Source organism: Azolla caroliniana, unplaced genomic scaffold (assembly GCF_043228905.1).
Source record: "Azolla caroliniana isolate FFs.n. ecotype wild unplaced genomic scaffold, voAzoCaro1.0.p SCAF_9, whole genome shotgun sequence".
In the NCBI taxonomy this organism is placed as follows: Eukaryota; Viridiplantae; Streptophyta; class Polypodiopsida; order Salviniales; family Salviniaceae; genus Azolla; species Azolla caroliniana.
The window spans coordinates 12,520,660-12,548,002 of NW_028230444.1; the positions used below are offsets into that span (position 1 = coordinate 12,520,660).

Sequence of the window (27,343 nt, forward strand, 5' to 3'; positions counted from 1 at the left end):
CATAAGGTTTTCTAGTATGGGGGATATAGTACTATTAGTATGGAGAAGTTATGGCAGGCGAAGTTGGTCTAAAGCGACAAGCTCAAGAGATGAGTGCAGTAACAAAATATGATAAACACTTTCTAGCCTTGAGAAGTGCTGATGGATTTGTGATGTATAATAGTTTGTCGCGATGGTCCGTATCAGATGCTTTGATATGTTGGAACATCAAGGGAAGTGCAAGCACAATCGATTACCTGATGGGATCTGTAAAGAATCTAACTCTAGCATGTACTTTCTGCAGGTATCATTGGGTTTAGCAGGCGTTTCAATTGTAGCATTGTCTGTTCTTGGATCCGTAGGCCTTTTCAGTATATTTGGAGTGAAATCAACTCTAATAATTGCTGAAGTGATACCTTTCCTTGTCTTGGCTGTAAGTAAATTCTGTCATTTATTATGGTTGCATGTTAGCCACTTCTAGAAGACATGAAAAATTAATGTGGTAGTGGTAAAACAGTGCTCTTGCTAATTATCGTTGTTATAAGTAAATTTAGCAATTTTGAGACAAGCAAGTTGCTGCATTAAAAGATAAATAATCCATGCATACTACATTAACGCTCAAAACTCACACATGCAGTTAACACTATTGAGAGAATAAAAATTTGCTCATCACAATTGTCACAGTTTTATTTATAATCTTCACATTTCTTGAGCTTAGGACTAGCTTTTGCATATTCCCAATGTATGTACATGTTTGCTTTCCTGTTTGGAACATAAAATATATTCCGTTTTGTCCACCAACCGTTCCATATTGGATTACATCATGTTGAATTTTTTCGGAGTGCAGAAATTTTGGTTCCAATGGTGTGGCTTCAAATCTGTTTGTTTAATTTTGTTCCACAATTACATTTCAAGTCATTTAGTTTCAGGAAGCTAGCATAGAAATACATTTTTCTTTTGTTATTCTCTTTAATTCCTCGCATTGGCAAGTTAACATAAACAGTTGCAGTCTTTGACCATTATGATCATTTAGAGATGTTAATAGTCTTTTTTTCTTTCTTCTGTTTTGGATATTTATTTATTGTAATATGAAAATTCAAATTGGGGCTTTCAATGAGAAATATCTTACCTTTTGACAGGTTGGCGTTGATAACATGTGCATCATAGTGCATGCGGTGAAGCGGCAAGATATACACCTTTCCTCAGAGGTGCGAGTTGGTAATGCTTTAGCTGAAATAGGGCCTTCCATAACACTTGCAAGTTTGGCGGAGAGTCTAGCCTTTGCGGTTGGGATCATGACCCCAATGCCAGCATGCCGGGTGTTTTCTATGTTTGCAGGTAGCTCCAGTATGGGTGTTACTTTTTTCGTTCTCTGTTTTAGAAGACTGACATGTATTTATACTTTTGCATATTTAGAAGACTGACATGTATTAAGCTGGCATGTATTTATACTTTTGCAGCCATGGCAGTGTTTTTGGATTATTTGCTACAATTGACAGCTTTTGTTGCTCTTCTTACTTATGATCTGAAAAGGACAGAATCGAAACGGGTGGACTGCTTCCCGTGCTTCCCCACTACTGTGCATGAAGATGATTCAGCAGGTTCAAGGAACTCCTTTCTATGTATTGCGAATTGAACTTATCTAGATGCCAATGCATGTAACAATATAATGTGAATGCCATTTTTCATTTTTCTTTCTGCTCTTTGAAGAAGGCACGATACCCAGCACACGCCAAGAACCTGGTCTTCTTGTCACCTACATGGAGGTATTCTGAACTCACATCTGATAACCTTGTTTGCTCAGGATGGCAGGCTTTTTATGACTCAGAAAATTCAAAATTTTGGTATTTTTCCAAATTGCTCCCTTTTGGTTGCAGATGTTTCATGCTCCGTTTCTAGAGATACCATCAGTCAAAGCTTTTGTACTTGCGGGATTTATTGGATTAATGTTTGCCAGCATTGTGAGTACCGTATTTCATATGCTCATTCTAGTTATCATGGCTTGGTTCATGTGAGTTTGGATCTATGAATGTGTGTCCAGCAAAGATGCCATACTAGTTTTACTATGGTAACTCAAGTTAAGCTATCATGTTTTACAGAAAGTTTATTTTATGTATTAGATTCAATTTTTTTGATAGATCAGGATCCGCTGCCGATATTATTGTAATGCATCAAAAAGCAATATATTGTCTGGCTAATTCTGATCTGATGTAAATAATGTATTTGATACAAACTTACATTTTAAGGATTGAAGAAATTAAGGGATACATTACTCAGTGCCAAATGGTTGCAGCATTAAGGTTTAAGAAGAAGCAGAATTATCTTACATAAGTGGAATCCATCAAGAAAGAATGATATGCATACATAAAGACCTATCACATACAATCATACACATGAAACTGATTCAGCACTGTTTTTTGTAAACAAAAGAAATTGAGATAACGATAATCCAAGAGCCAAGATGGTTTTAGCTCAGCTAGTAGGGTTGCCTTTCAGAAACCAAAAGGCCATACATCAAGTCCAAACACTCCACAATGGCATCTAGTAAAGTAGTGTATATAAAACAGCTGCATGGGTTAGTAAAAACTTGGCTTACCGTTAGGATATGGCTCTAATATGAAAATATATATACATATATGAATATTTACATACATACATACATACATACATACATATGTATATATGCACTCTAGAGAAGTAGTTGGTTTATCAATAGGGTAGAAGTGGTAGTGAGGAATCTAATTGTCTACACATCTTTATAGGCTTGTATAACACGCGTATCACCTGGTTTGGAACAGCAAGTAGTTCTTCCTCGAGATTCTTATCTTCAGGTTTATTGTCATTTATTCTCTTGAATGAAAACAAAATTTTGGATGCCTCTAGGTTGGCCTAATATTGGGACAATCTTGGAATATGTGCAGGGTTATTTCAACAATATCACAGAATATCTTCAGATTGGGCCACCTTTGTATTTTGTTGTGACAGATTATAATTACAGGTAACCTGCCCCATTTGACACAACATAAGAACTCATGACCCCTTTAGAGTTTGGTAGTAAATTCTTCTATATTGCAGTGTTTCAAGTAATCAAACAAATTTATTGTGTTCTATCAGCCAATGCAATCCTAAGTCGCTTCTGAATGAGGTTAGTGGCCTATTTTCTGTGAAATTGACCAGTTGATTAAGATTCAGTAAAAATCAGTTTGATGCTTCTCCTCTCCACAGATTTCTCGTGCTGCAGGATCACCAGAAAGTAGCTATATTGCGAAGTCAGCTGCTTCATGGTTAGATGATTTCCTTGTTTGGCTTTCTCCAGATGCATTTGGGTGCTGTCGGAAGTTTACAGATGGCAGCTATTGTCCTCCTGATGATCAGGTAGATGTTGAGAATCAAAACATTTGAAATAAATGCTTAGTGTTGATGCTGTGAGAAAATCATTGACAAGAGATTTAACAAGATATCATTTGTAACGATCACTCATTGAGTTTTTGAGGCATTGAGATATAATTCAAACTAAGTCATTGTTATTTTATCCAGCCTCCTTGCTGTGCTGAAGGTGAAGAATTTTGTGGAGTTAGTGATGTCTGCCAGAACTGCACAACAGTATGTCAGCAGTAAGCCCTAAATTCTTCCTATTGTGCATATGTTCCATTAAAAGCTTTGTTTTAATTTGTGAGCAGTGTTTTCTTCCTTCTGAGCTACATGGTGGACGACCATCCACGAACCAGTTCAAAGAAAAACTCCCATGGTTTCTGAATGCTTTGCCTTCTGCAGACTGCAGCAAGGGTGGCGTTGGTGCCTATTCAAGAAGTATTGATCTCAATGGTATATCTTCCTGTGCTTTTTTGTTGAGTCTTCTTTGAATTGGTTTTTGCATCCTTTTCAAAGAAAAGAAGACTTATATTAAGAGTAACAGTTTTGTGTCATAGAACATTATTTCTTACATCCATAGACCTCTATTAATCATCCACATAACAACCATGTACTTTTTCGAATGTGCATATAACTCATCTCTTCTGTGTCAAAGTCATTGCATAAAGCAGCCACAAATTTTCCCACGCAATGGGCAATGCCCCCAAACTTGGTAATCATACGAAATAGTTCATATGATGAGGAATAGTCACAAGGAGATGCTTGCAGTGCAAAATAACTCAGGGTATTTATACACACAAACAAGCAAGAGCAACCTTCCAATGCCTCGTGAGCAAGAAGAAGAGATTGTATTTAGCTAGATCTAAAGATCATGTGCATTGCTTGTTTCTAGGACAAGAAAGTAAAAGAGCATGGAAAATGTTCATGAGAGGCAACCTACCACACAAATGACCTCACCTCAGGTCTGGCATGCAGATGCAAAGGTACTATCTGATATCCCGGGGCAGCCTCCACCTCTCCACCCACATGGCTTGGGCCCACATAAATCCACCTTTTTTACTCCAGAAAATGTAAGAAATGCCATTCATCAATTACAATTTGGAAGGCTCAGGATCATGATGGATTGGTGGGTGAGCACTTTATCTATGCCCATGACATCTTGCTCCCCTTGCTAGCACACATCTTTAATAGAACTATGTGTAAAGGTTTCCAGATCCATGGGTTTGTTAGAGGCAGTGGCTAGCACAATTGGAGTGAAACAGGGATGCCCACTATCGCCCATTCTCTTCTGTCTTTACATAGATGAGGTATCACATTACAAAGAAAGGTTTGGGGGTTCAGGAGCCAAATATTACTATACATATGCTGATATTGTGTTGATTTTTCACTCTCCGGAGGGACTATAAAGACATCTAAATGTCTTTAAACTATTTTGTATGGACAAAGATTTTGCGATAAACATGGATAAAATTAAAGCGACAGTGTTTAACACCAGTCAGGCATGGGTAACAAGATCAGAACCAGATTTCTTCTTAGGAGAGGAAAAGGTAGAATACACACGCTCCTACACATACTTAGGAGTAACATTTACAAGGCCTAGGTTCTCCTTACGGAAGGCTGCTTGTGCTTGAGTTTCTTGTGGATATGCAGCCCTTGGTGCTCTCAAAAGACAATGCGCACATTTGTAGTTCCAAGAGCCACAAACTAAATTGTGACTATTTGATACACTTGTGATTCCAACTCTTCTCTATGGAGTAGAAACGTGGGGACCGAGTCTTCAAGGCAAATTACTGGAAAGATTTAGAGATCCCTTTAGTGTAAATGAATGTCTGCATTGTAAGTAGCAAAGCATCGGTGCCCCATGATACAACCTGTATCCAATGTCTTTGGGAGCTTCCTAAAGGAAGGTACTCAAGTTTGGCACTTATGTCATCAAGACAACTGGCTGAACATGACGACATTCATTGTTGGTAGGCTGAAATGCAGCAATGGTTTGAGTCACATGGCATAAGCATAAATGCACTACCCCATTCCAATATAGCTTGGACTGTCCCCATCTAAACATGATCAAAGTGGAAAAGTATAGAGTGATCTGAACTGATATTAGCCACAAAACCTTCACGCTGCTGCATATATATGTCTTCATGCAGATCGCCATGTAAAAAGGCAGTCTTCACATCCATCTGTATGAGCTCCATATCTTCAACTGCAACTAGGCCCAAAATGGTTCTTAATGTAGTCATCTTAACTACAAGTGAGAAGATCTCATCAAAATCAACTCCATATTCCTGCTTGTATCCTTTTGCAACCAATCTTGTTTTGTACTTTGGCGAGGAATCAGAAATGACCTTCATTTTATAAACCCATTTGCATGGAAGTGTTTTCTGCCCTTTAGGCAACTGCACCAAATCCCAATTGTCATTTTTCTCAAGAGATTCCATCTCCGACAACATGGCTTTATACCATTTCTTATTGTCCTGTCTGTCCATTGCTTCCTTGAAGCAAGACGGTTCACCACAATCAGGCACCATGACATAATCAGCCACATTGTTTGCATCAGGAACAAATCTGTCAGGCTGTCTAGTAACTCTAGACAATCTCCTAACCCAATGCTCATAGTTTGGTAGCTGTTGAGCCTGCAAATCATCATTTTCAACTTGCTGTCCAGGCATTTCAGCCTGCAAATCAGCATTAACAGCTTGTTGTTCTAGCCGTTCCTGCACATTTGGTGGCTCATCATTTTATGGCAAAGGCTGGCTGATCATTTCCAACCTCATTTTCTGCATTTGCAGGTAAGTTTACAGCAGGTGTTTGGTGCTGTACAGCGGACACATTTTTCTGTCTAAAAGGTATTTCTTCTCGGAATACAACCCTACGTACTTCCTCAGTCTTTTCGGGTTGTTTATGCATGCAATTTTCCCAGAAGATAACACCATTGCTGCGTTCTATTTTTCTTTTCTCGGGATCCCACAATTTTTACCCCATTTCACCCTCGTCACCGTATCCTAGGAAAATACATTTGCAGGACTTTGGCTCAAGTTTGTTGCGTTCTTCTTTACGAATGTGCACAAAGGCCTCACAGCCAAACACTCTCAAGTGAGCATATGAAGGTGGCTTGCCCGACCACGTTTCCCGTATCCTAGGAAAATACATTTGCAGGACTTTGGCTCAAGTTTGTTGCGTTCTTCTTTACGAATGTGCACAAAGGCCTCACAGCCAAACACTCTCAAGTGAGCATATGAAGGTGGCTTGCCCAACCACGCTTCCCGTATCCTAGGAAAATACATTTGCAGGACTTTGGCTCAAGTTTGTTGCGTTCTTCTGTACGAATGTGCACAAAGGCCTCACAGCCAAACACTCTCAAGTGAGCATATGAAGGTGGCTTGCCCGACCACGTTTCCCGTATCCTAGGAAAATACATTTGCAGGACTTTGGCTCAAGTTTGTTGCGTTCTTCTTTACGAATGTGCACAAAGGCCTCACAGCCAAACACTCTCAAGTGAGCATATGAAGGTGGCTTGCCCGACCACGCTTCCCGTATCCTAGGAAAATACATTTGCAGGACTTTGGCTCAAGTTTGTTGCGTTCTTCTTTACGAATGTGCACAAAGGCCTCACAGCCAAACACTCTCAAGTGAGCATATGAAGGTGGCTTGCCCGACCACGCTTCCCGTATCCTAGGAAAATACATTTGCAGGACTTTGGCTCAAGTTTGTTGCGTTCTTCTTTACGAATGTGCACAAAGGCCTCACAGCCAAACACTCTCAAGTGAGCATATGAAGGTGGCTTGCCTGACCACGCTTCTTGGGGTATTCCCCCTCACAAAGACCTATTAGGTGACCGATTAATCAAGTGAACAACTGTCATAACAGCCTCTGCCCAAAAACCATGGGGTAATGCAGCATGAGACAGCATAGTATGGACCTTATCTTGAATAGTCCGATTCATACGCTCTGCAACTCCATTTTCGGGTTGATTATAAGGGGCAGTGAGCTCCTTGTTTATCCCTTTGCTATCACAAAATGCTTGAAAAGCCTTGGACACATGTTCCCCACCATTGTCAGAGCGAACACACTTAAGTGTCTTATCAATTTGATTCTCAACTACTGCCAAGAATGTTCGAAACTCCACAAGACACCTCTTCTTTGTAATGTGAACACACCTCTTTCTTTGTAGGGCTAACTAATATAATAACCTTTTTTTCTTGTGTACCAATCAAGGCAGTTGGGTACACCCAAAAATCTGTGCCTCTACTCTCATCTCTACTACAATCTTGTTTGCTGAACGTCATCAATCAATAGCTGCTCCCTCAAACATCCCTCTTTACCTGTAACTGGTATCACAGCCAAATCTCTTTCCTCTGTTTTGCTGTTTTTTTAGATTCAGAATCAGCAGAAAACACAGTTTTAAAAATAAATAAAAATAGAAAAAAATCTGTCAAACCCTTTCCTATTGGTATTCTGCTCAATTTTCTGAAGCCATCTGTCATAAATCTTGGGAGCAATGGCCTCCACTTCAACTGAAATGAAAAACCTCTTTGAAATCAAGAGATTTGATGGAAAAGGTTTCGAATTATGGAAAGAGCGTATGTTGGGCATCCTCTTTCTGAGAGATTGTGAAGATGCTCTTGTGGAAAAGAAACCAGAGAGCATGGAAAATGATGCTTGGAACACTCTGAATAAGAAAGCCATTACATATATTAAAGTGGCTCTTTCTTATGAAATTCTTGTAGATATAAAGTGCTTAATTACTGCCCATCAAGTTTGGGAGAAACTTAAGAAAACTTATGAGAATACTACTCCTGTGAATCAGATGCATTTGATGAGAAAACATGTCAGTATGAGGTTTGATGAGTCGAAAGGTGCAACAGAGCATCTATCGTTATTCATAGGTACTCTCTCCCAACTACAAGATTCAGGATTACCAGCTTTTGATGACAAGCTCAAAGCTATTTTCTTACTTATGACTTTACTTGATTCGTGGGAAACATTAGTTGTTTCACTATCTAATAGCCCCACCTTGACCTTTGATGTTGTGCGGGGCGCTATTCTCAGTGAAGAGATTAAAAGACAATCTAGCGGAGAAGGTAGTGGTTTAGCATACAATATTAGGGCGAGATATGATACGAGGAACCCAAATGTAGGACAAAGAAATAGAAGTAAGAGTAGAGGGAAAGGAAAGCAACAAGATATCACATGCTATCAGTGTGGCCGTAAAGGTCATAAGAAACCTAATTGTAGATATTTGAATATAGAACTAGAAAGGAAGAAGAATGTAGGAGAGAAGAAAAACAAAGATGATAAATTTAATACAACAGAGAAAGCTAATATGACTTCAAATGTTATCATTGAAGACCTATCTGGTGAAGATGGTGATGTACTTTGTATTACAGGTGATGCCTTCATAGCTCATGTTCAAGACATGCAAATCACCAAAACAGATGTTATTGATGCTTTATTGTCAATCGATGATGGATTGACACAAACATGGATAGTAGACTTTGGGGCTTCTTTTCATGTTATTCCATGTTTGGAGTGCTTTACCACATTTGACGTAGGCAGTTATGGAAAGTTTATCTTGGTAACAATAGTGCTTGCAATATTGATGGTATTGGAACCATACCCTTGTCTTTGGATAATGGTCAAGAGCTCGTGCTCAAAGTTGGTAGGCATGTACTTGGCATTAAGAAAAGTTTGCTATCTGTAGGATAGATGGATTTGCATGGTTACACCACATTATTCGGTGGTGGATTGTGGAAACTAAAGAAAGGATCTATGGTTATTGTGAAAGGTTGCAAAAAAGGCACTCTTTACTGTTTGCAATGTAAAGCTTTACCTGGAAAGTTTCTTGCTATTGCTGAATTCGACTCTCGTTTAGAGCTTTGGCATAAGAGATTAGGACATATGAGCCAAAAAGGACTTGAAGTCCTTTCTGCTTTAAAAAGATTTGATGTTAAAGGATCAAAGCTGGTTTTTTGTAATGATTGTCTATGTGGCAAACAAATGAGAAATTCTTATTATTCTGGTATCTCTCGTAAACCAAATGTGCTAGATTTGGTGCATTCTGATGTATGTAGCATGCTTGTAAAATCCTTGGGCGGTGCTGCATATTTTATTTCCTTTATCGATGATTATTCCTGAAGATTTGGGTGTACTTGATGAAAAGAAAAGGTGATGCATTTGATGCATTTAAATCTTTTCATGCATTTGTGACTACTCAAAAAGGGACAAAATTGAAATGCCTCAGAACAGATAATGGGGGTGAGTTTACATCTGCAGAATTTAAGTCTTATTGTGACTTACATGGTATTAAAAGAGAGCTTACAGCTCCATATAACCCTTCATCAAATGGGGTGGCAGAAAGATATAATAGGACCTTGTGTGAGCGAGTACAGTGCATGCTGTCCACAGCTAATCTCCCTCATGAATTTTGGGGAGAAGCATTAAAAACCGCAGTTCATATATGTAATCATTCTCCCCACAAGTCCTTAAAGAATGGAATCCCGGAGGAGGTTTGGTCTGGCAAACCAGCCTCATATGACCATTTACGAATTTTCGGCTCTGATGCATTTGTACACATTAGAAGTGAGCTGAGAAATAAGCTCGATGCTAAGTCCACCATGGGCATTTTTATGGGCTATGGTGATGAAGGTGAAATGGGCTATAGGATTTGGTTACCTCAGTCTAGAAAAAGTGTACGCAGCCGGGATCTTGTTTTTAATGAAGAAAAATTGCTGAAAAATGCTTGTTCCTTTGTTGGGAACTCTAAGAGCGTTACATTTCAGCAATTACAGGCATCCACAAAATCTGAAAATAAACCTCATGATGTTATACCAAAGGTTGAATATGATGATCGACCGGTTATCTTTGAGACAGAAGAAGTTGGACAGCAAAGAGCTGCTCATGAAGGTATTGGTCAATGAGATGACGGTACTGAAGAACAAAATATAGATGTCAAACAACATGCTGGACATGGTTTGCAACAGCCAGAAAGTGCTGAAAATGATTTTCCTCCAGATTTAGAACCAATCCCAGAAGATACTGATCATTGGGTACGTAGGTCTAATCGTTCAAGGAGGCAATCACATAGATATGACCCCTCTTTGCATTATGTCATGCTGTCAGATGAGGGTGAACCTCCTACTTATAAGGAGGCAATGTCATGTGAACTTAGCAGTAAGTGGGAGATTGCAATGCAAGAAGAAATAAAATCTTTATATGCAAATGATACATGGGATCTTGTGTCCTTACCTCAAGGAAGGAAAGCACTCCCAAATAAGTGGATTTATAAGGTAAAGCAAATTGAAGGGAAACCAAAATACAAGGCAAGATTAGTTGCCAAGGATTATGCACAAAAGGAAGGTATTGACTTCCAAGAGGTCTTCTCTCATGTTATGAAGATGACCACACTTCGTGTGCTATTTGCTCTCACTGCAATGCTTAATTTGGAGTTGTACCAAATGGATGTAAAGACTGCTTTTTTGCATGGTGATATTGATGAAGAGATCTACATGAAACAATTTGAGGGTTTTGTAGTCCCTAACAAGGAGCATTTGGTATGCAAACTAAAACGTAGCTTGTATGGCCTAAAACAAGCACCACGACAATGGTATAACAAGTTTGATACTTTTATGCTTTCTCAAGGCTTTGATCATAGTTATGCAGATCATTGTTTATACACGAAAAAGGATATCGATGACAGTCCTATCATACTTGTTCTATATGTGGATGATATTTTGCTAGCTGGGAAAAGAAAGACTAGTCTTGATGCTCTAAAAGATCAATTGAAATCGGTTTTCTCTATGAAAGATTTGGGAAATGCAGAGCATATTTTGGGCATGAGAATTAGTAGAAACAGAAATGACAAATTGTTGTTTTTGTCACAAGAAAAGTACATTGAAAAAGTGCTTAACAGATTTAATATGGCAGAAGCATAGCACAATGTGATAGGGCAGTTGTGAACTGTTAGAAATATTGAGAATCGATTAGATAGGTATATAGGGTTAGAAGCACAGAGATGGATATATGAACACAAAACTTCTATTACATATGAGAGTAGCTCACAATGGTAGTTCACTCATGCGCGCAAACCTTAGAGCTTAGATGGGATCTGGACCAGCTCACTACAAAATTAGTGGGGACTGATGATCATCACACCATTGTGTAAGAAAGTGGATTATATTTTCTCTTTGGTTTGAGTGTAACATTAAATGTGCATGTCAGTTGATAATTGGGGAGATTTTCCTTTTCTGTCAACTAACTTGTCATTTAATATGACGCAACTCCTAGATACAAGCTAGTGCTAGATAGTACTTATCTTAAAGTACATTGTAACTTGCCCACAAAATATTCTTCTAGTTGACTTGATTAGCCAATCCTATTAGCCTACTCCGCTCTTTCCTAAATACATTGCATCCTACGCATCTACAGTTTCCTAGATTGACACCTTATTGACCCATATGGTCGAGTTGCACAATAGCTACTCCTCATTTGGGGTGCTATCACAAAATGTGCAATCTAAGAGTAAATATGGGGATAGATTTACAACTTGGGGTTGATCATTTATTACATCTAACAGAACTTCATCACATAGTGAGGTTGAGGTAGGTAGATGCATGAATACCTCTAGAAGAAAGAATTTGCTAATTGTGTCTATAGGGAGTGGAATCGGAAGAACACTATGTTTGACATTGTAGTGTTTTTTATGAAATAAGAGGGAGATACCATTACATCTTTAAACAAGGAATGGAACATGAGGACCAACGATGCCTAGGAGTTTTCTTGGTAGAACTCAAGAGACATACGGAAAAATTGTCGAAGGACAACAATATAACCGCACAAGATGAGCAACAAAGAAGAATGACGATTTTCTTTATCCCTATTACTCCTATTCATGCTACAAGTCAATCAAGGGCTACACAAATGGGCTCTCAACGAGAACTACAATAGATCCAAGCACCATAGATAATAATCTCACCACCCTTGTCAGGCAGATAAAGACCATTGTCTAGCACCATCGCAGGTTCATCCCTTGCCATAACAAATGTAGGTTCTGGCCCCATGGACCGCAATCTCAGCTTGTACTCGACAAATAAAGGCCATTATGTCCCGCCATTGTAGGTTCTTCCCTCTCTTTGGATTGACCTCTTCATTTTGGATTGACCTATGCTAGAGATCTTTCAAGTTTCGAAGACAAAAATTGTAATATATCTGACTTGAGAATGTTACACTATTTTCTTTATTTACTTCATAACATTTATTTACTTTGATTTATTCTCAAAGAAGAGACAAGACTTGTAATCTCTTGTTTGGTCTTTTTGGCCATTTTGGCATCTTAAAAGATGTTAATATATCTTTCTTACTTTGTTTCTTTGTTTCTTTGTTTCTTTTGTTCTTTGTTTTTTTGTTCTTTGTATGTACCCAAGGTTGGCACTTATGTCATCAAGACAATTGGCTGAAAATGGAGACACTCATTGTTGGTATGCTGAAATGCAGCAATGGTTCGAGTCGCATGGCATGAGTATAAATGCACTACCGCCGTTCCAATATAGCTTGGACTGTCCCCACCTAAATATGACCAAAGTGGAAAAGAATAGAGTGATCCGAACTGATATTATTAACTTGGAAAACAAGATAACATGGATCAGCCCCAAAATACCACTCGGTACAAAGATGGCCCACGATAAGACGCACTTCTTACATACATCGGAGGATGGATTCATCATTAGGCCACCTTATATGGACATACATCTATCCTATGCGCTACGTAGTGTGATAGGGCAGCTAAGAACTTCATCACATCAGCTACAGATTGAGATAGGCAGATATACACGACTACGTTTAGAAGAGAGAATTTGCCAATTGTGTCATGAAGGAATGGAATCTGAGGAACACTATGTTTGTCATTGTAGTGTCTTTTATGAAATCAGAGGGAGATACCATTGCCTCTTTAAACAAGGCTTTGGCCCACTACGCAAGGTAATGGAATATGAGGACTAATGATTCCTAGGACTTTTCTTGCTAGACCTCAAGAGACATTGGGAAAAGTTGTTGAAGAATACAACCACACAAGCTCATCCACAAAGAACAATCACAACTTTCTTTAGCCTCATCACTCCTACTAATCCTACAAGTCCATCACGGGATACACAAATGCGTTCTAGACCAGGACATAACAAAGGGGTTACAATTGATCGGGCAATAGCAATTTGCCGTGCACGTAGGCCCCGCCCCCGTGGACCATGCCCTCGACACCCTTGTCATCGACAGATAAAAGCCATTATCTCCCACCATCGTAGGTGCTTCTCTCGTTTCGGAGACATTTCCATTCTGGATTGACCTATGCTAGAGATCTTTCGAAGACAAAAGCTACAATATACCTAACTTGAGAATCTCACATGTGCCAAAAACCAGATTCCCTCGTTTCTTCTCTTTTCATCCTATTTACTTTTATATTTACTGTGTAGTAAATATAAAAGAAATCAATCATATTTACTGTGTAGGAAATGAGAAAGGAGATGAGATGGGTGCATGCCGGGTATTGCCCGAAGGGCTCCATTAGATGTTGAAGGGGAAGGTGATCTCTTACGTCATTTTATAATGCAAGAAAGAAAGAAAGAAAGATATATTAATGTCTTTTAAGAGGCCAAAATGGCCTATACGACCAAACAAGAGATCAATCATATGCGAACTGCCATAGAAAGAGCCTTAAACAAGGAAATGAGAAAGGAGATGAGCAGGAAAAAGAGTGAAATATCTTCAAAAAAGGTTGAACTTGTAGCTATCTTCAAATTTTATGGAACCCTATCGTCAGAAAGATAAAAATCTAAAATAGAAAAATACAGATTTTGTGAATGATTCACAAGAATGGAAGGACTTGCGATGATTGATTGGACTTTTGTTTAGACTCAGTAGGCTACTTTAATGACCTAAATATAAGGTTTCTTTATTCCATTCTGCAATGGAGGTCATAGAATTAACCAACATGTACTCATCATAGGATTAGGGAAAACTATGGAAAACCTATCTCTTGATCAGTCTTGGTTATGAACGTAATTGTTTACTAATGCAGCTTTGCCATGACTAGGAAATAATATAGTATGTACTGAAATGATCCACCACACATATCTAAAATCTCTCCACACCCTTTGGCCCCCTCCTTAGCTTCTGTATAGTAATATGTCCTTTGGCAATGGAAACAAGATGATCTAATCTCCAATTCAGGTGACAATGCCATAGTTAAAGGACACCCATATTAAACCTGTCCTTTCACCTAGCATATGCACTTACGGAAGCATATAGGGTGCACGAAATGGTATGACATTTTGAAACAAAATGACTTATCTCTTAGCTTCTAGTTTCACCTCTTTTGAGTGCTAGTTTGCTCATCTTAACTCTTTCAGTATATGGTAAAAGGCAAGGAGTTGGGCGTAATCTTGAGATCATTAGAGACTAGTTTTGGAATTGGTGATCTGCATTCTTAGGAATGTATGTTGGGTGCACATCCTTTCAGTATGGAGGTTTTCTGTTCATATTAATTACTATTATCCAAACTTAAACATGAAGTATTTAATAATTAAAGTGTATTAATCTGGATATGCTGATTGACAGGTTTTGAAAGTGGCATTATTAAGGCATCTGAGTTCCGTACCTATCACACTCCTTTGAATAAACAGGCAAGAAAGATTTCCTAAATTCTTTGCAAATATGCTGGAAAAATATTAGAGTCAGAAATAGTGTAACAGTTACTTGTAACAAAATACGTGATGTCCGGAGTAGACCTTTAAATGGAATGCATGAAAGTCTTATGTCAAGTCAATATCCAATTCATATTTCATGATCTGATAATACAATGATAAATTGAGCCTTGGTTATTTGTTGCATTTATATGTATTAAGTGTTTGTGTAAGACCAAAATGCATGTGCTACTCGAGCAGTGCTGTGGAAGATGAACCAAGGAAAATGTTGTTGGAGAGGAATCTGCAATGGTGTTGTTTGGAGCCTTTAGGAGTGTTGTCTACCCTTCTGTGGGGTCCTCTCATTGGATGGCCTCCTGTAAATTCTTTCGTGTGGTGCGTCGTGGAAAAGGGTATTCATGGATTGAATGGGTGCTTATCCAACAAATGGGCGCTCTTGCTTTGGGCACTTGCACAATGAACCAATGCTCACGCAAAGAACAGGCGCTCACAAAGGACGATTGCGCAATAAAGTGGCACTCATGGATTCGAAGGGCCGTTCGTGAATTCAAACCCTTCTTGTGGTCTCTCTTGACAATGCCACAAATCAACAATCCACAATCCACTCTCTCACCCAACACCTAATAATAATCCTAAAATGAAGACAAAGAAAACCCTAAAATGAGGTAAAGAGAATATCGAAACCCTAAAATCCAAGAAGAGGAAGAAGATGCTCACATGTTCTCCCCAAAACACCACAAGTTCTCATATTTACATATTTGCTCTGTTTTTTGTGACTGTCCTTTTCCCCCTTTTCCTAATTAGCCCCCTTTGGACCTGCCACGTCATGACAATGTATGGGACCAAACCTACAACCATCCTAACCTCAACCAAAATTGTGCATGATTTTTAGCTAGATAAACACAAACCTCCACATTTGTTTGAATGGGTGTAAAAGAAGAGAAAACATTGTGACTCTTCATTTGAGTTAATCAGCAAGCCACAGGTACATAGCTGGAACACAGCCATTTTTTATGATATTTATCACAAAGCTTGCGTATCTGATTAATTGGTCACTCTTTGGATGATTGATGCAAATAATTTCTGCAGTTCAAGCAAAATAATTGATTCCCTTTGTTCTGTTTGCAGAGTGATTTCATCAATTCGATGAAAGCTGCTCGATCATTTGCGTCACAAATGTCTGAATCACTTAAGGTAAAAATAGATACATATAATAAAATGTTAGTGAGCTGTGATATTGTTATTTTGTTTGGTTCATGTTTTTTTACTGACAAGTTGTTTTCGTCGTGAAGATGAAGATATTTCCATACTCAGTTACATATATCTTTTTTGAACAATACTTGGACATCTGGAGAACAATGTTTCAGAGTCTTGCCCTTGCATTAGGTAAGAATTTGCTTGCGTTTTCACTTCTGTAACTTTGTGTTGTTATTTTCTTCAGGCTTAAGATAGTAAAAACCAAAACGTTTTTATGAACTTTGCTGCACAGGAACAATTTTTGCAGTATGCCTTATCATAACATGCAGGTAGATTAAATCTTTATGTCATGATGATATATAAATCATTAGTTTAAATGCATAAGAAACTGACAAAAGATTTCATTTTTCCTTTTTACAGTTTCTGGCAATCGGGTATAATAATTACTGTTTTGGCAATGATCGTGACTGATATATTGGTAAGACATAACCATGTTATAACTTTAATCAATGGAACGCTTGGATTTTACCCCCTTTTCTCAATGTTTGTATATAATTCCCCCCCATGGTTTTCAAACAGTACCGGAATGCCCCTCCCTGAATACTATTGCACAGTATGCTTGTAATTAGCAATGGCACGGTTTCGGCTCAAACCGAACGGAACCGTTAAGCCATGGTTTAACGGTTTATTGGTTCCAAAAAAAATTAATGGTTTGGATTTTCGATAAACGGTTCAGTTTTGGTTTGGTTCGGTTCTACAACTCAGGTTTATAGGTTTAAAGGTTTATAGTCTTTTGGTTAACTTTTTTTTTATCTTAATAATTTATTAATTTAATGGTTTGATTAATGGTAATTTATAGATTTACTTAATTTAACTTGAATTTCTATTTAATTTAATGGTTCAATTAAAGTTTCTTTTATTGATTTAATAAATTTAGCTTAAATGCTTATTTAATTTAATGTTTTTTTGTTTATTTAGATGTTTAATTAGTTTGAAATGTTTTTATTTAATGGTTCGGTTTGGTTTCAACTGTTCTCTAAATGATTTAGTTTACTTTTTCTTAAGTAGTTTGGTTTAAATACTCGAGAGTTCATAAACAGTTTGGTTTGGTTTTTGTTTTATATAAACGGTTCGGTTTCTTTGCCTTGAAACCGAACTGAACCAAAACCGAACCGTAAAATATGTGCTGTAAAATATCTGGAACATTTGTGGTATCTTGTAGTGTTTTTATTTATTTTCCCTGTAAAAACACCAAGACTTAATAACTTATATATGTGCAGGGTGTGATGTCATTTATGGATGTGCAATTGAATGCGATTTCAGTAGTCAATTTAGTAATGGCGACCGGCATCGCAGTGGAATTCTGTGTACATCTTACACATGCATTCATGGTAGAATTTCCCTTCGTTGTTGGTTGAAATTAGGATGGTGTGTTTTGCTCATTATGGATATTGATATCAATGTTAATGTCATTCTCTTCTTGTGTTTATTCTTCGTTGAGTTATGGAACAACAAATTCATTTGCACAGATCTTAGAAGGTAGCCGATCAGAGCGAGCTAGCAAAGCTTTGTCAACCATGGGGGCCTCTGTGTTTAGGTGAGAGCCATTCAATTTCAGAGATATATGGATAATTCAGATTTAGATATCATCGTTATTCTTGTTTATACGTAATTTTCTTCTTGTGATGTACATTTGAATTTTATAATATTTTTTTCAAAATCTGTAAATGAAACCCAGTTTTCCTTTCATATATTCATATGTATTTACATTGTTTTCACAGTGGGATAACAATAACAAAACTTGTTGGTGTGCTGGTCCTCTTCTTTTCACATTCCAAAATATTTGAGGTAAAATTCCATTTTCTCCTTGAAATTGTAGGTCTATGTGACAGCATTGGATGGAGAACATCGATGTAGATAATATGTGGTTATATGTACACATACACACATGTGTCTTTCACAATCCCTATAAGTAGATAGTTAGACAGTTTTTACAGTGTGGTATGTGTGCGTGTCTTTGGTTATATGGTAGAGTTTTGCACCATCATATTCACTTCTTATGGTATGTAAGTTTTGTGCCATCGTGCTTCTTATCTTTAGGTATATTATTTCCGGATGTATTTGGCGCTCGTCATACTCGGATTCTTGCATGGGCTTGTGTTCCTACCGGTAAAGTGTTCATATATGTGTATATATGTGTCAAAAACCTCATGTTTCAACAATCCATTTTCAATGTGGCTTATCGGTTTGTGTAGGTTTTCCTTAGCCTTGTTGGACCACCTTCGTTGTGCTCAATAGATGAGGAAACCATCAGTTATATTAATGTGAACATGGGAATTTTGAAAGAAGACTCACAAAGCCAAGATGAAAATGATAGATAGCTTTTTTCAACTTGTAATCTATATGAAGGCTACTAATCCAACATAGTGAAAATCGACCTCATAGAAATGAGAATATACATATTTGCACAATATGTTTACCATATATTTGTATACTATTAGGTTTGTATTATGAGAACTTCTATATTATAAGTAATTGGTTAGCATAATATCTTCTACACTGTGTTTGCATTGACACCTTAAGGTAACTTACGAGGTTTAAGTGCGTTTAAGTGTATGACCATATAAATGCTTGTTGAGGTGGATGCAGAGGTCTGCTATTATTGCAGTTTAACCACCTTGTGGTCTCTGGATTAAGTATATACCACACAAATGTGTAGACGAGTATTTTCTCTTAAACCTTATTTTTAACTCTCTTGAAAAAACGATACACATTAAGCCACCTACTGTGACAACTGTTAAATGACTTCCAAACAAAAGGAGTATGTTAATGTTTTTGCTTCAGAAATATGGTTCTTTCTGGAACTAATTTTTTAGCTTCAGAAATTGGATTCTTTCTGGAACTTGCTATTAGTACTTCCTTCTCTGCTAGCTCTTTCAATTCCTGGATTTCTTCTCTATCTTCATGTCCAAAAATGACTGCATAACAACTCTCATAGATTTTGATCAATATATAAAATTTCCTACTAATTAACCTAGCTAGATATTAAAAAAAAATTGACTCGCTATTTTCAGAACAATAACTTAAAATTTTTGTTCATCACATACCACATAGAACAACACAAACTCTTGTAAGAAAATTTCATAATTAGTAGAATATTAAGAACGTGAACATATATAGCTAATTTTAGACCTGTGGAAACATTTATATCTAATTTTTGTGTATCATATTGAAACATTCCGTAATAAATTGGAGAACATTTATAACTAATTCTAAAGACATGGGAGAATAGCAAGTCATCACATGGGAGAAATTCCAAAACAAATTAGATAAATTTAACAACATTCCAATCTATTTCTTCAATGAAATATTTGATGTTATCATAATCATAAGGAGTTCTTATCAAAATATGATATGTTTTTTTTTGTGCAAGAAAATATTGGCACTAAAGTGATGTTTCTCTAGTTCATGTCCATCGATAGATATTCCTATCAATGCATCTATGACACCACTTTTTAGTCTTTTCTTAAGATTATTGTTTATTAGATTTAGTTGACTAAAGCTTCACATGTTTCAAAAGAAGAACATTGAAGCTTTTCTTTCCAAACATCCTTATAATTATCACGCCCCGAAACATCCAAAACATCTCCTCCAATACATATTGTAGTAGCTTTCCTTTTGAAGATTACATATTCATCACATAGTTTATCGTTATCCATCATAGAACACTTTGCCATCATCATTTTGTCAACACTAAAAAAACTGGAAGTGTCTTCAACTCATTAAGACCATCTTTTGTGCTACAATGCTTGTATATCTGAAAGATAACATTCATTGATGATAACATTCTAAATTCAAATAGAGTCATCATATCGTAAACCTCTTCTTTTTAGACTCTATTTTCCGTGAAAATAAAACTTGGAGAGGAATTTCTTCAATTAGGTCCTCCCCATCAATACTTCTACCATGATCCTTATATATATATTGCCTTTCACCACATCTCAATAAAATTGAAAGCATTCATTTTTCTCCACCATATTTAGGAATTACTATCCTTTTCAAACCATTAGATCTGTAATATCTTGATGTGAAAACTACTCTTCTATATCCCTAATGGCCACAATAGCAAATCTCCAATGCTATTTATATCCACATAAACTTTTTGGAATTCCATTGTCAAGATAGACATACTCTTAAGTATACCTACAAGGAATGAAGCATACAAACTTCCTTGAAATTCTAAGATGGTGGTGGACAAGGATCCCATGAAAACTTAAATGGGCTCAACCTTGATATTTCTACGAGTTGCGAGTTCAACTCTCGTTCACCCATTAGTATCATGTGTCTCAAACCCTTGTTCTTAGGTTAATGCTAGAAACCTTTACACTTCACACTCAATATTATCTAAGACACTTGATATCATCAAGTTTTGTAGATTTTCTTTATTGAAAAAGATCTAATATGCATCACTTTGTGAGTGTAAAGTCTTCATAAATGGTTTATACACATTTTGTACACTCATAAGAGCACCATGGCAATTACATCATCGAGTCTTCACAATCCCTAGCATACTCAAATGTATACATATATTCTAATGTACCTTGGATCCTAATGCATCTTCACCTCAATGTCTTGAGCTCCTAGGAAATGAGCAAACCACTTGATTCAAAAGTACATCTAGCATTTTACATGTTTCTTTTATTTCAATATTCTTTGAAGCTTCTTGCACACTCAATTAGTTCAATGTACACAACCATGCACATAAGTCATAGATGGATTATATGACTTTAATCTCGTAGCAACACCTCCTATAGACATACATCTCTTTCTAACATCCATCTTCCACTTTTTTAACAATGTCAAAATGCATTCCATTATTCTATTTTCCATACCATCCTCCACTTAAAGTATCCCCAAATAAGAGGTTTTTACTTGCCTTCTTTCGATGAGGGTAACATAAAGAATGAAACTCTTTGTAATACTTATATCGATAGATTCACATGTCATAAATTGAAACCAAGACTTTTCCTTGTCTTATCATAAATCTCAACTATAAAAAACTTACTAATGTTCAGGACAAAGATACACAAGCATTATTGTTATTACATATCTGAGGAAGGCCTTCCACACCACACTCTCTTAATAATCTTAATAGGCTTACAAGCATTCAAAATGCGAGATCCTCTTTTGCCATTAATATAGTATGCACATTCAAATAACTTTTCAATTGAAAAATCTACACCAACCTTTCTCTTTTATGCATTTAGACAATTTTTATTTCATTCTTGCAATGTTTCTTGCATGTTCTTCTAGTGTATAAGTCTTAAAATGTTTGGCTCCTATTTTATTAAATGAAAACTTGCAATGACTATGACTCCTACAATAACTACACCATAGATGACATGTTTCCAAATACTCTTGAAGCCACTTAAATTTATTAAGCCAATCTTCTAGAATCCACATAAGGGATAAGTGTGAGCAAAGAAAAGTTACGTTGAGCGGACAAGCTCAACATGATCTGGATTGACTGAATAAGCCAAGAGCCGGATCGGTGTCCAAATTGGAGAACCGGATCGATGTCCGAAACGGAGAGCCGGATCAATGTCCATTAGTGTGTAACCGGTAGGCAGTTAGAGGCCTACGATCCTAGCCTAGTATGTAGGCATATTTTTAGGAGTTAGTGTCAGTCGATCGTTACGAGCATTGAAGTACATGTTAGTACTTCTGTCAGTCCTTTTAAGGACTTGTATAAAACTGCTCACTAAGCACATTGTATGTACAGAGTCTACAGATTTTTCATTCTCTGCTCTCTTTGTCTCTCCCACGCACTCTGTGTGTGTTGCAAGTCATCCATTAAACCTTTGTTCTGTTTTCTGTTGTTATCTGGTTGAGCCGGTTGTGCCTACAAGCTTCCACACGTTTTCTTTTACATGGTATCAGAGCGTGAGGGTTGAGAAGCCTCTACTGCCGACAAGAGTTGTAACACAGACAAACCCTAATACCCTATAAGAATAGATAGAAGAGGAAATGGATAAAGGCATGGCAAGCTCGCTTCGGACAGAAGCAACTATGCATCTTGGTCGTACAAGATGCACTAGTACCTACTGCGGCACGGCTACTAGAGTTATGTCGAAGGAGCAAATGAGGCAGCGCCGGAGTCGGCACACAAGGACTTCCCGGTATGGGAACAAGAAGCGAGCAGAGTGTTGTACTATCTCGCTTCTTGTGTGCACGACCAGATGCTCCGCTACATCAGAGATTCAAAAACACTGAAGGAAGCTTGGGAAAAACTCAAAACGATTTTTGCCGCAAGTACCTTGGCTCGGAAGTTGCAGTTCCAGCAAGAGCTTAAGAACATCCGGCAAAGGGACATGTTGGTCACCAACTACACCATGAAAATCAAGGAGATCTGCAACATAGTAGGGTCCATCAATGTTGACGAGGATTAGCACGGAATATTGCTCGGCCACAACCAAATCTTGAACACTTCGATGAGAATGGAGAACATAGAAATGAGAACTAAAGAGTGAACACAAGATGTTTACATGGAAAAACCTAATAGGGAAAAACCATGGGAGCCCACAGACTCCAAACTATCACTATGAAGAGAAGGGGTACAATCAGAGACTCATAGGCAACGACCTTGAGCTCAGTTTCTTCCCCAACTGGCGGTTACAACAGAGTATCGCTCTGTATCTCTCTCTCCCTCTCTGTCGCTCTCTTCTGTACAACAGTTACAACAACTATATTTTACACACTCTCTACAAAGTGATGGCCCTAAGTCATATTTATACTTATATGAACTTAGGGCTATTTACGAATATAGCCTCAATAGGCTTACTGAAAAAATATTTACAGATATGTCTTCTCTTCCGGTTCTCACGGGGTCCTCTTTATTCATCACCGGATCCCATCCGGAGAGACCGATTTCCCAACAAATGCGATGCTGGATGAAGACGAGATGGTGTAGATCTGCCTCGGTGGTCTAGTGCAGAGGTATGGACCAATCCGAACAACGATATTGACCCAGGAGAAGCCACCGTCCTTCTTTGACTTGCAATCGATGTCGAAGAAAACCATGCAAGTGGGTCGAGGACCACTCAATCGGACAGTCGCATGCTCTACAAACAGGCAGATCGGCACGCAATAGTGGTGGCCGACAAGGGTAGGAAAGAAGGCAAAGAGGTGGTGTCAACAACATATCCGGACCGTCTACGAGCAGGAGTTAAGGCAGCACCAGAAACCGGCAAGCAAAAGTCAACACAGAATACTCGTATTGTGGCCAGAAAGGCTACCCAGAGAGCGAGTGTGTTATAAGTGGGACAAAAGGGATACAGTGTGAAATGAATCTAAGGATACGTGGAAACCGAAAACCGGGAAGGAGGAAGGTATTGAAATACGAGTAGCCGAGAAGAAAGGAGTAACTGAAGCGCACCGAACAGGATGGGAAGCTATATAAAAAGAAGGAGAATCAGAAGGAAGAGGGAGGAGAGTGCGAAGAAGTAATACCTTTGTCTAGCGAGACTACTATTTTCCTGAGTATATGAGAATAGAACTCCGGCCATGAGCCGTGTAACTCTTGTACCTGAATACATTAATATAATTTTTCTTTGTGGGTTTAATATGTTCGCGCAATCTATTTGTGTCATTCGAATTAGCCACCACAGTTCTTTAGTGCAATTTACTAGGCTAATTGTGGCTAACGGTTTTTCCGTAATTAACTATCCGTGCAATCTCGGGGATTCCTTTCCACCACTACATACCACAACCTCTTGACCCGATTGGCTTAAGAATAATCAAAGGTGTTATCTCGAAGAAGAGACAATTCAGTGTTGGAAGAAGTGCGCCGATTCAGACAAATCTGGATGCCAGACAAGCTAGTCGGCAAAGCTTGCACTACGCCGAAGGATGGGAAGGATCTGAAATTGGAAAGACCGGAAAAGAGCCAACCTTTGTGATGAAGCACAAGGCAAACGTGATGACGAAGACCACCTCACAATTGGATGAGGTGTGGAACGTTGACTCCAGAGCATCAAACCACATGATGAGCCATGAAGAATGGTTCTTGTATTTAGAGAAACTGGAGTGGTCGAAACCAGACACGACACTCCACACCTGATCGAATGTGTCAGAGAAGTTCCCCTCAGCCATGTCAAACAAAAGGGAAAACTTATGAATGTGTTGCACATTCCGACAATCACAAAGAACCTGGTGTCAGTTAGGCAGATCGTCGACCAGGGGTTGCAAGTTCGATTCACACATCTTATGTGCTTCATCGAGGAAGAGGGCCAAATCATCACGCAAGGGTGTCGGAATAGGAGGATGTTCATCCTCGACATCAATGACGTCACCACCGCTATGTTCGGAAAAGATCAAAAAGTCGAGTCCGATATTGACTTATGGCACAAGCAGATTGGCCATGTCAACTACTAGAGGCTTCAAGAAGTGGAAACGAAACAGGTAGTATTGGGATTGCTGAAATTTAGTGGCCGGAAGGCCCAAATTTGTGAAACCTGCCATCTTGGGAAGCAACACCGACTTCCATTCCCCAACAACCGAAATCGAAGCAGAAAGAAGCTCGATTTGATACATTCAAATGTATGTGGACTGGCAAAGAACATGAGCTTAGGCAGGTGCCGATATTTCGTCTCCTTCATCGACCACTACAACCGACACACATGGATCTACCTCATTGAGAAGAAAAGCAAAGTCTTCGACTATTTCTGGAACTTACAAAGCTTAGTCGAACGGGAAATGGAGAGGAAGATAAAGTGTTTGCAGTTGAATGGTGGAAAAGAATATTTTTCCGGCCAGTTCAACAGTTATCCGCAACATAAGGGAATTCGGCTAGAATTTAGTTGCAAATATACGCTGGAACAAAATGGCGTAGTGGAGAGGAAGAACCAGTGAATTGTGGAAGAGGCAAGGGCGATGTTGGAGGAGAAGAGCATGCCCAAGTTCTTCTGGGCCAAAGCGGTCCAAACAACCGTTTACATCCATAATCAGATCGAGGAAAAGGTGTCGGCACATGAGTTGTATTTCGGACGGAAGCCGAACTTATGATACCTGAGGATATTCGGCAACATTGCCTATGTGCATGTGCCCGATGAGAAGAGGAGGAAGTTGGACCCAAAGTCGGAGAAATGCATATTGGCCGGCTATTGTCATGAGCAGAACGGGTATAAATGTTATAACCCCCGGATCAAACAAGTTTGAGTAAGCCACGATGTCGAATTAGATGAGTTAGTATCTTGGTACTCCCTACTGATTCCGACTCCTGACAACTCTGACCACCCGATCACTGAGGATGAGGTCAGTGAGCCCGAAAGGATTCGGGAAGAAGAAGAAGAAGATATTGGTACTCTTGAGGAGAGTCTAATCTCATTCCGGCTAAGTGGGTCGAATGAGAGATTGAGTCGGAATGATCAGTCAGATGAAGAGTCAGCGAGTAGTGGAGACTCGGTCGTGCATTCCCCGAGCAAGGAACCGAGGAGACGGTCCATGCGCAAGGAAAAAGGAAAGAAGAAGTTTCCAGAATACGACACCGACAAGGAAGAGTTAGATCGGAGCGAATCCGACTCTGGAAGGCATGAAGACGGACCTTCAAAGATGAAGTCTACATCGGCCAAGAGGGCCCTAAAATCGTCAAACGAGTAGTTACGCCGATCAACCTGCGAGAAGAATATCGTGAAGCGGTATGGTTATAACGAGTATATAGCGTATCATTATGTGTACATGACAAAGGTGGCGGAAGTGCGTGAGCCAGAGCGCTAGGAAGAAGCGGCAAAGGACGCAAACTAGTGTGCCGCTATGGAGGAAGAGATGCACACTCTCGCGGAGAACGAAACATATAAAGAATCAATTTCTTTTGCAATAAACGAATGTTTCCTCTCATCTACTTGTCTTATATGTGAATCTTGCTTGTGTTGTGCGTGTGCGTACTAATTCCTTCTAGTCCATAACCCAGACGGTTCCGTCTCACGATCCGCACATAGTGACGGATTCTCACGACGGTGTCCTTTCACTCGAATGTCTGCCTCTCTATCCGAAGACTAGCGGAGTTCCGAACTAAGGCGTTCAATCTTGGATTCGGCTAGTTGAGTAGCCTGTTTTGCCTTGGCCGTTAATACCACTTGGGCCTCTGCCTCCTCCCGTAGAGCCTGCAACTCAGCTGCCTGGGAGGCAGGGACATGAGTTGTTTGCTTCGCTAGTGCGCTATTTTCGAGCTCAATAATTCATAGTTGTGCCTTATCCAATTGCTTCTGGTCTTCCATAATTTTCTGTTCTTGGCAGCCATATCTTTGGCGCCAATGGTAACCGTCGCTAGCTCCCTATGTATCTCCACTAAGGCCGTATTTAGCGGAGGGAGCTCTATCCCTATGCGGTGAATGCCTGCATTTCTCTTTCTCCCCACCCTCGCTAATGGGCCTTCGTCTTCACTTTCCGCTGTTTGGTTTAGCGCGCGGTCAATCATTTGGCGTTTGGCGTGTTCCTCGGCCATTCGTTGGGACACTTTAATCTGTTGTTTCGCCAGGAACTCCATTAGCTCAAAGGTTGTGTTGAACTGCAAAAGGGCGCCGAACTCGTGGGTCATGTCCAGAATATCTGGGTAGGACAAAACTTCGCTCTCCGAGGTGAGCACACCCTTACCGCATTGCTACTGTCTGGTTATTATTGGTCGAGGTTCGGAAATCAACTCTAATGTTGTGTCGGCCGCTGCCGTAGTGGGGTTTACGACTCGTGGGGTTGTGTCTTTAACTAGCTCGTGACCGTCTTTCTTGTCCAGCCGTCTACGTTTGGGTCTGGGGCTCCCGGGTGCCGTCTCTTCCTCGACCTGCGAATCCGTTGGTTGCGTTTCGACAAACAGAACCGAGATTGGTTGCTACTCGTCTTGAGGTGGTGAGGTTTCTGCTTCTCGAGGATTTTCTTCATCCTCCCATTCTAGCGCCGCGAGTTTAGGTAATTTTCATTTCGTTGAACGTGGCATGGTTATATGGTAGGTTGATTCCGGGGTGGGGAGGCCACGAGGGGGGAATAGTACTATCAAGTACTGCAGAATGATGGGGCGAAGCTTTTTCCCGGTTTGAAACGCATGCAAGCCT

General features: G+C 39.0%; 2 protein-coding genes across 3 annotated transcripts in view; one reads left to right on the forward strand and one right to left on the reverse strand.

Annotated features, from left to right (window-relative positions):
* The window catches only part of LOC147860188 (uncharacterized), a 36,830-nt gene extending 18,032 nt beyond the window's left edge, over positions 1 to 18,798 (forward strand). Inside the window, exons 19-39 of one of the 2 annotated variants that reach the window (XM_087324462.1) lie at positions 284 to 412; positions 1,119 to 1,317; positions 1,440 to 1,580; positions 1,690 to 1,745; positions 1,857 to 1,940; positions 2,742 to 2,810; positions 2,901 to 2,977; positions 3,055 to 3,124; positions 3,205 to 3,354; positions 3,517 to 3,582; positions 3,660 to 3,804; positions 14,959 to 15,023; positions 16,173 to 16,238; positions 16,337 to 16,430; positions 16,534 to 16,570; positions 16,662 to 16,719; positions 17,522 to 17,632; positions 17,771 to 17,838; positions 18,023 to 18,089; positions 18,342 to 18,410; positions 18,497 to 18,798. In XM_087324462.1, the coding sequence (XP_087180588.1) occupies positions 284 to 412; positions 1,119 to 1,317; positions 1,440 to 1,580; positions 1,690 to 1,745; positions 1,857 to 1,940; positions 2,742 to 2,810; positions 2,901 to 2,977; positions 3,055 to 3,124; positions 3,205 to 3,354; positions 3,517 to 3,582; positions 3,660 to 3,804; positions 14,959 to 15,023; positions 16,173 to 16,238; positions 16,337 to 16,430; positions 16,534 to 16,570; positions 16,662 to 16,719; positions 17,522 to 17,632; positions 17,771 to 17,838; positions 18,023 to 18,089; positions 18,342 to 18,410; positions 18,497 to 18,622 (1,947 nt within the window). In that variant the 3' untranslated portion in view covers positions 18,623 to 18,798. The remainder of the gene's footprint in view (positions 1 to 283; positions 413 to 1,118; positions 1,318 to 1,439; positions 1,581 to 1,689; positions 1,746 to 1,856; positions 1,941 to 2,741; positions 2,811 to 2,900; positions 2,978 to 3,054; positions 3,125 to 3,204; positions 3,355 to 3,516; positions 3,583 to 3,659; positions 3,805 to 14,958; positions 15,024 to 16,172; positions 16,239 to 16,336; positions 16,431 to 16,533; positions 16,571 to 16,661; positions 16,720 to 17,521; positions 17,633 to 17,770; positions 17,839 to 18,022; positions 18,090 to 18,341; positions 18,411 to 18,496) is intronic. The other variant, XM_087324463.1, reaches the window with a different exon arrangement.
* Positions 1 to 27,343, reverse strand: part of LOC147860189 (uncharacterized) — a 70,927-nt gene that overhangs the window by 7,159 nt on the left and 36,425 nt on the right. The gene's annotated exons all lie outside the window — the stretch shown is intronic.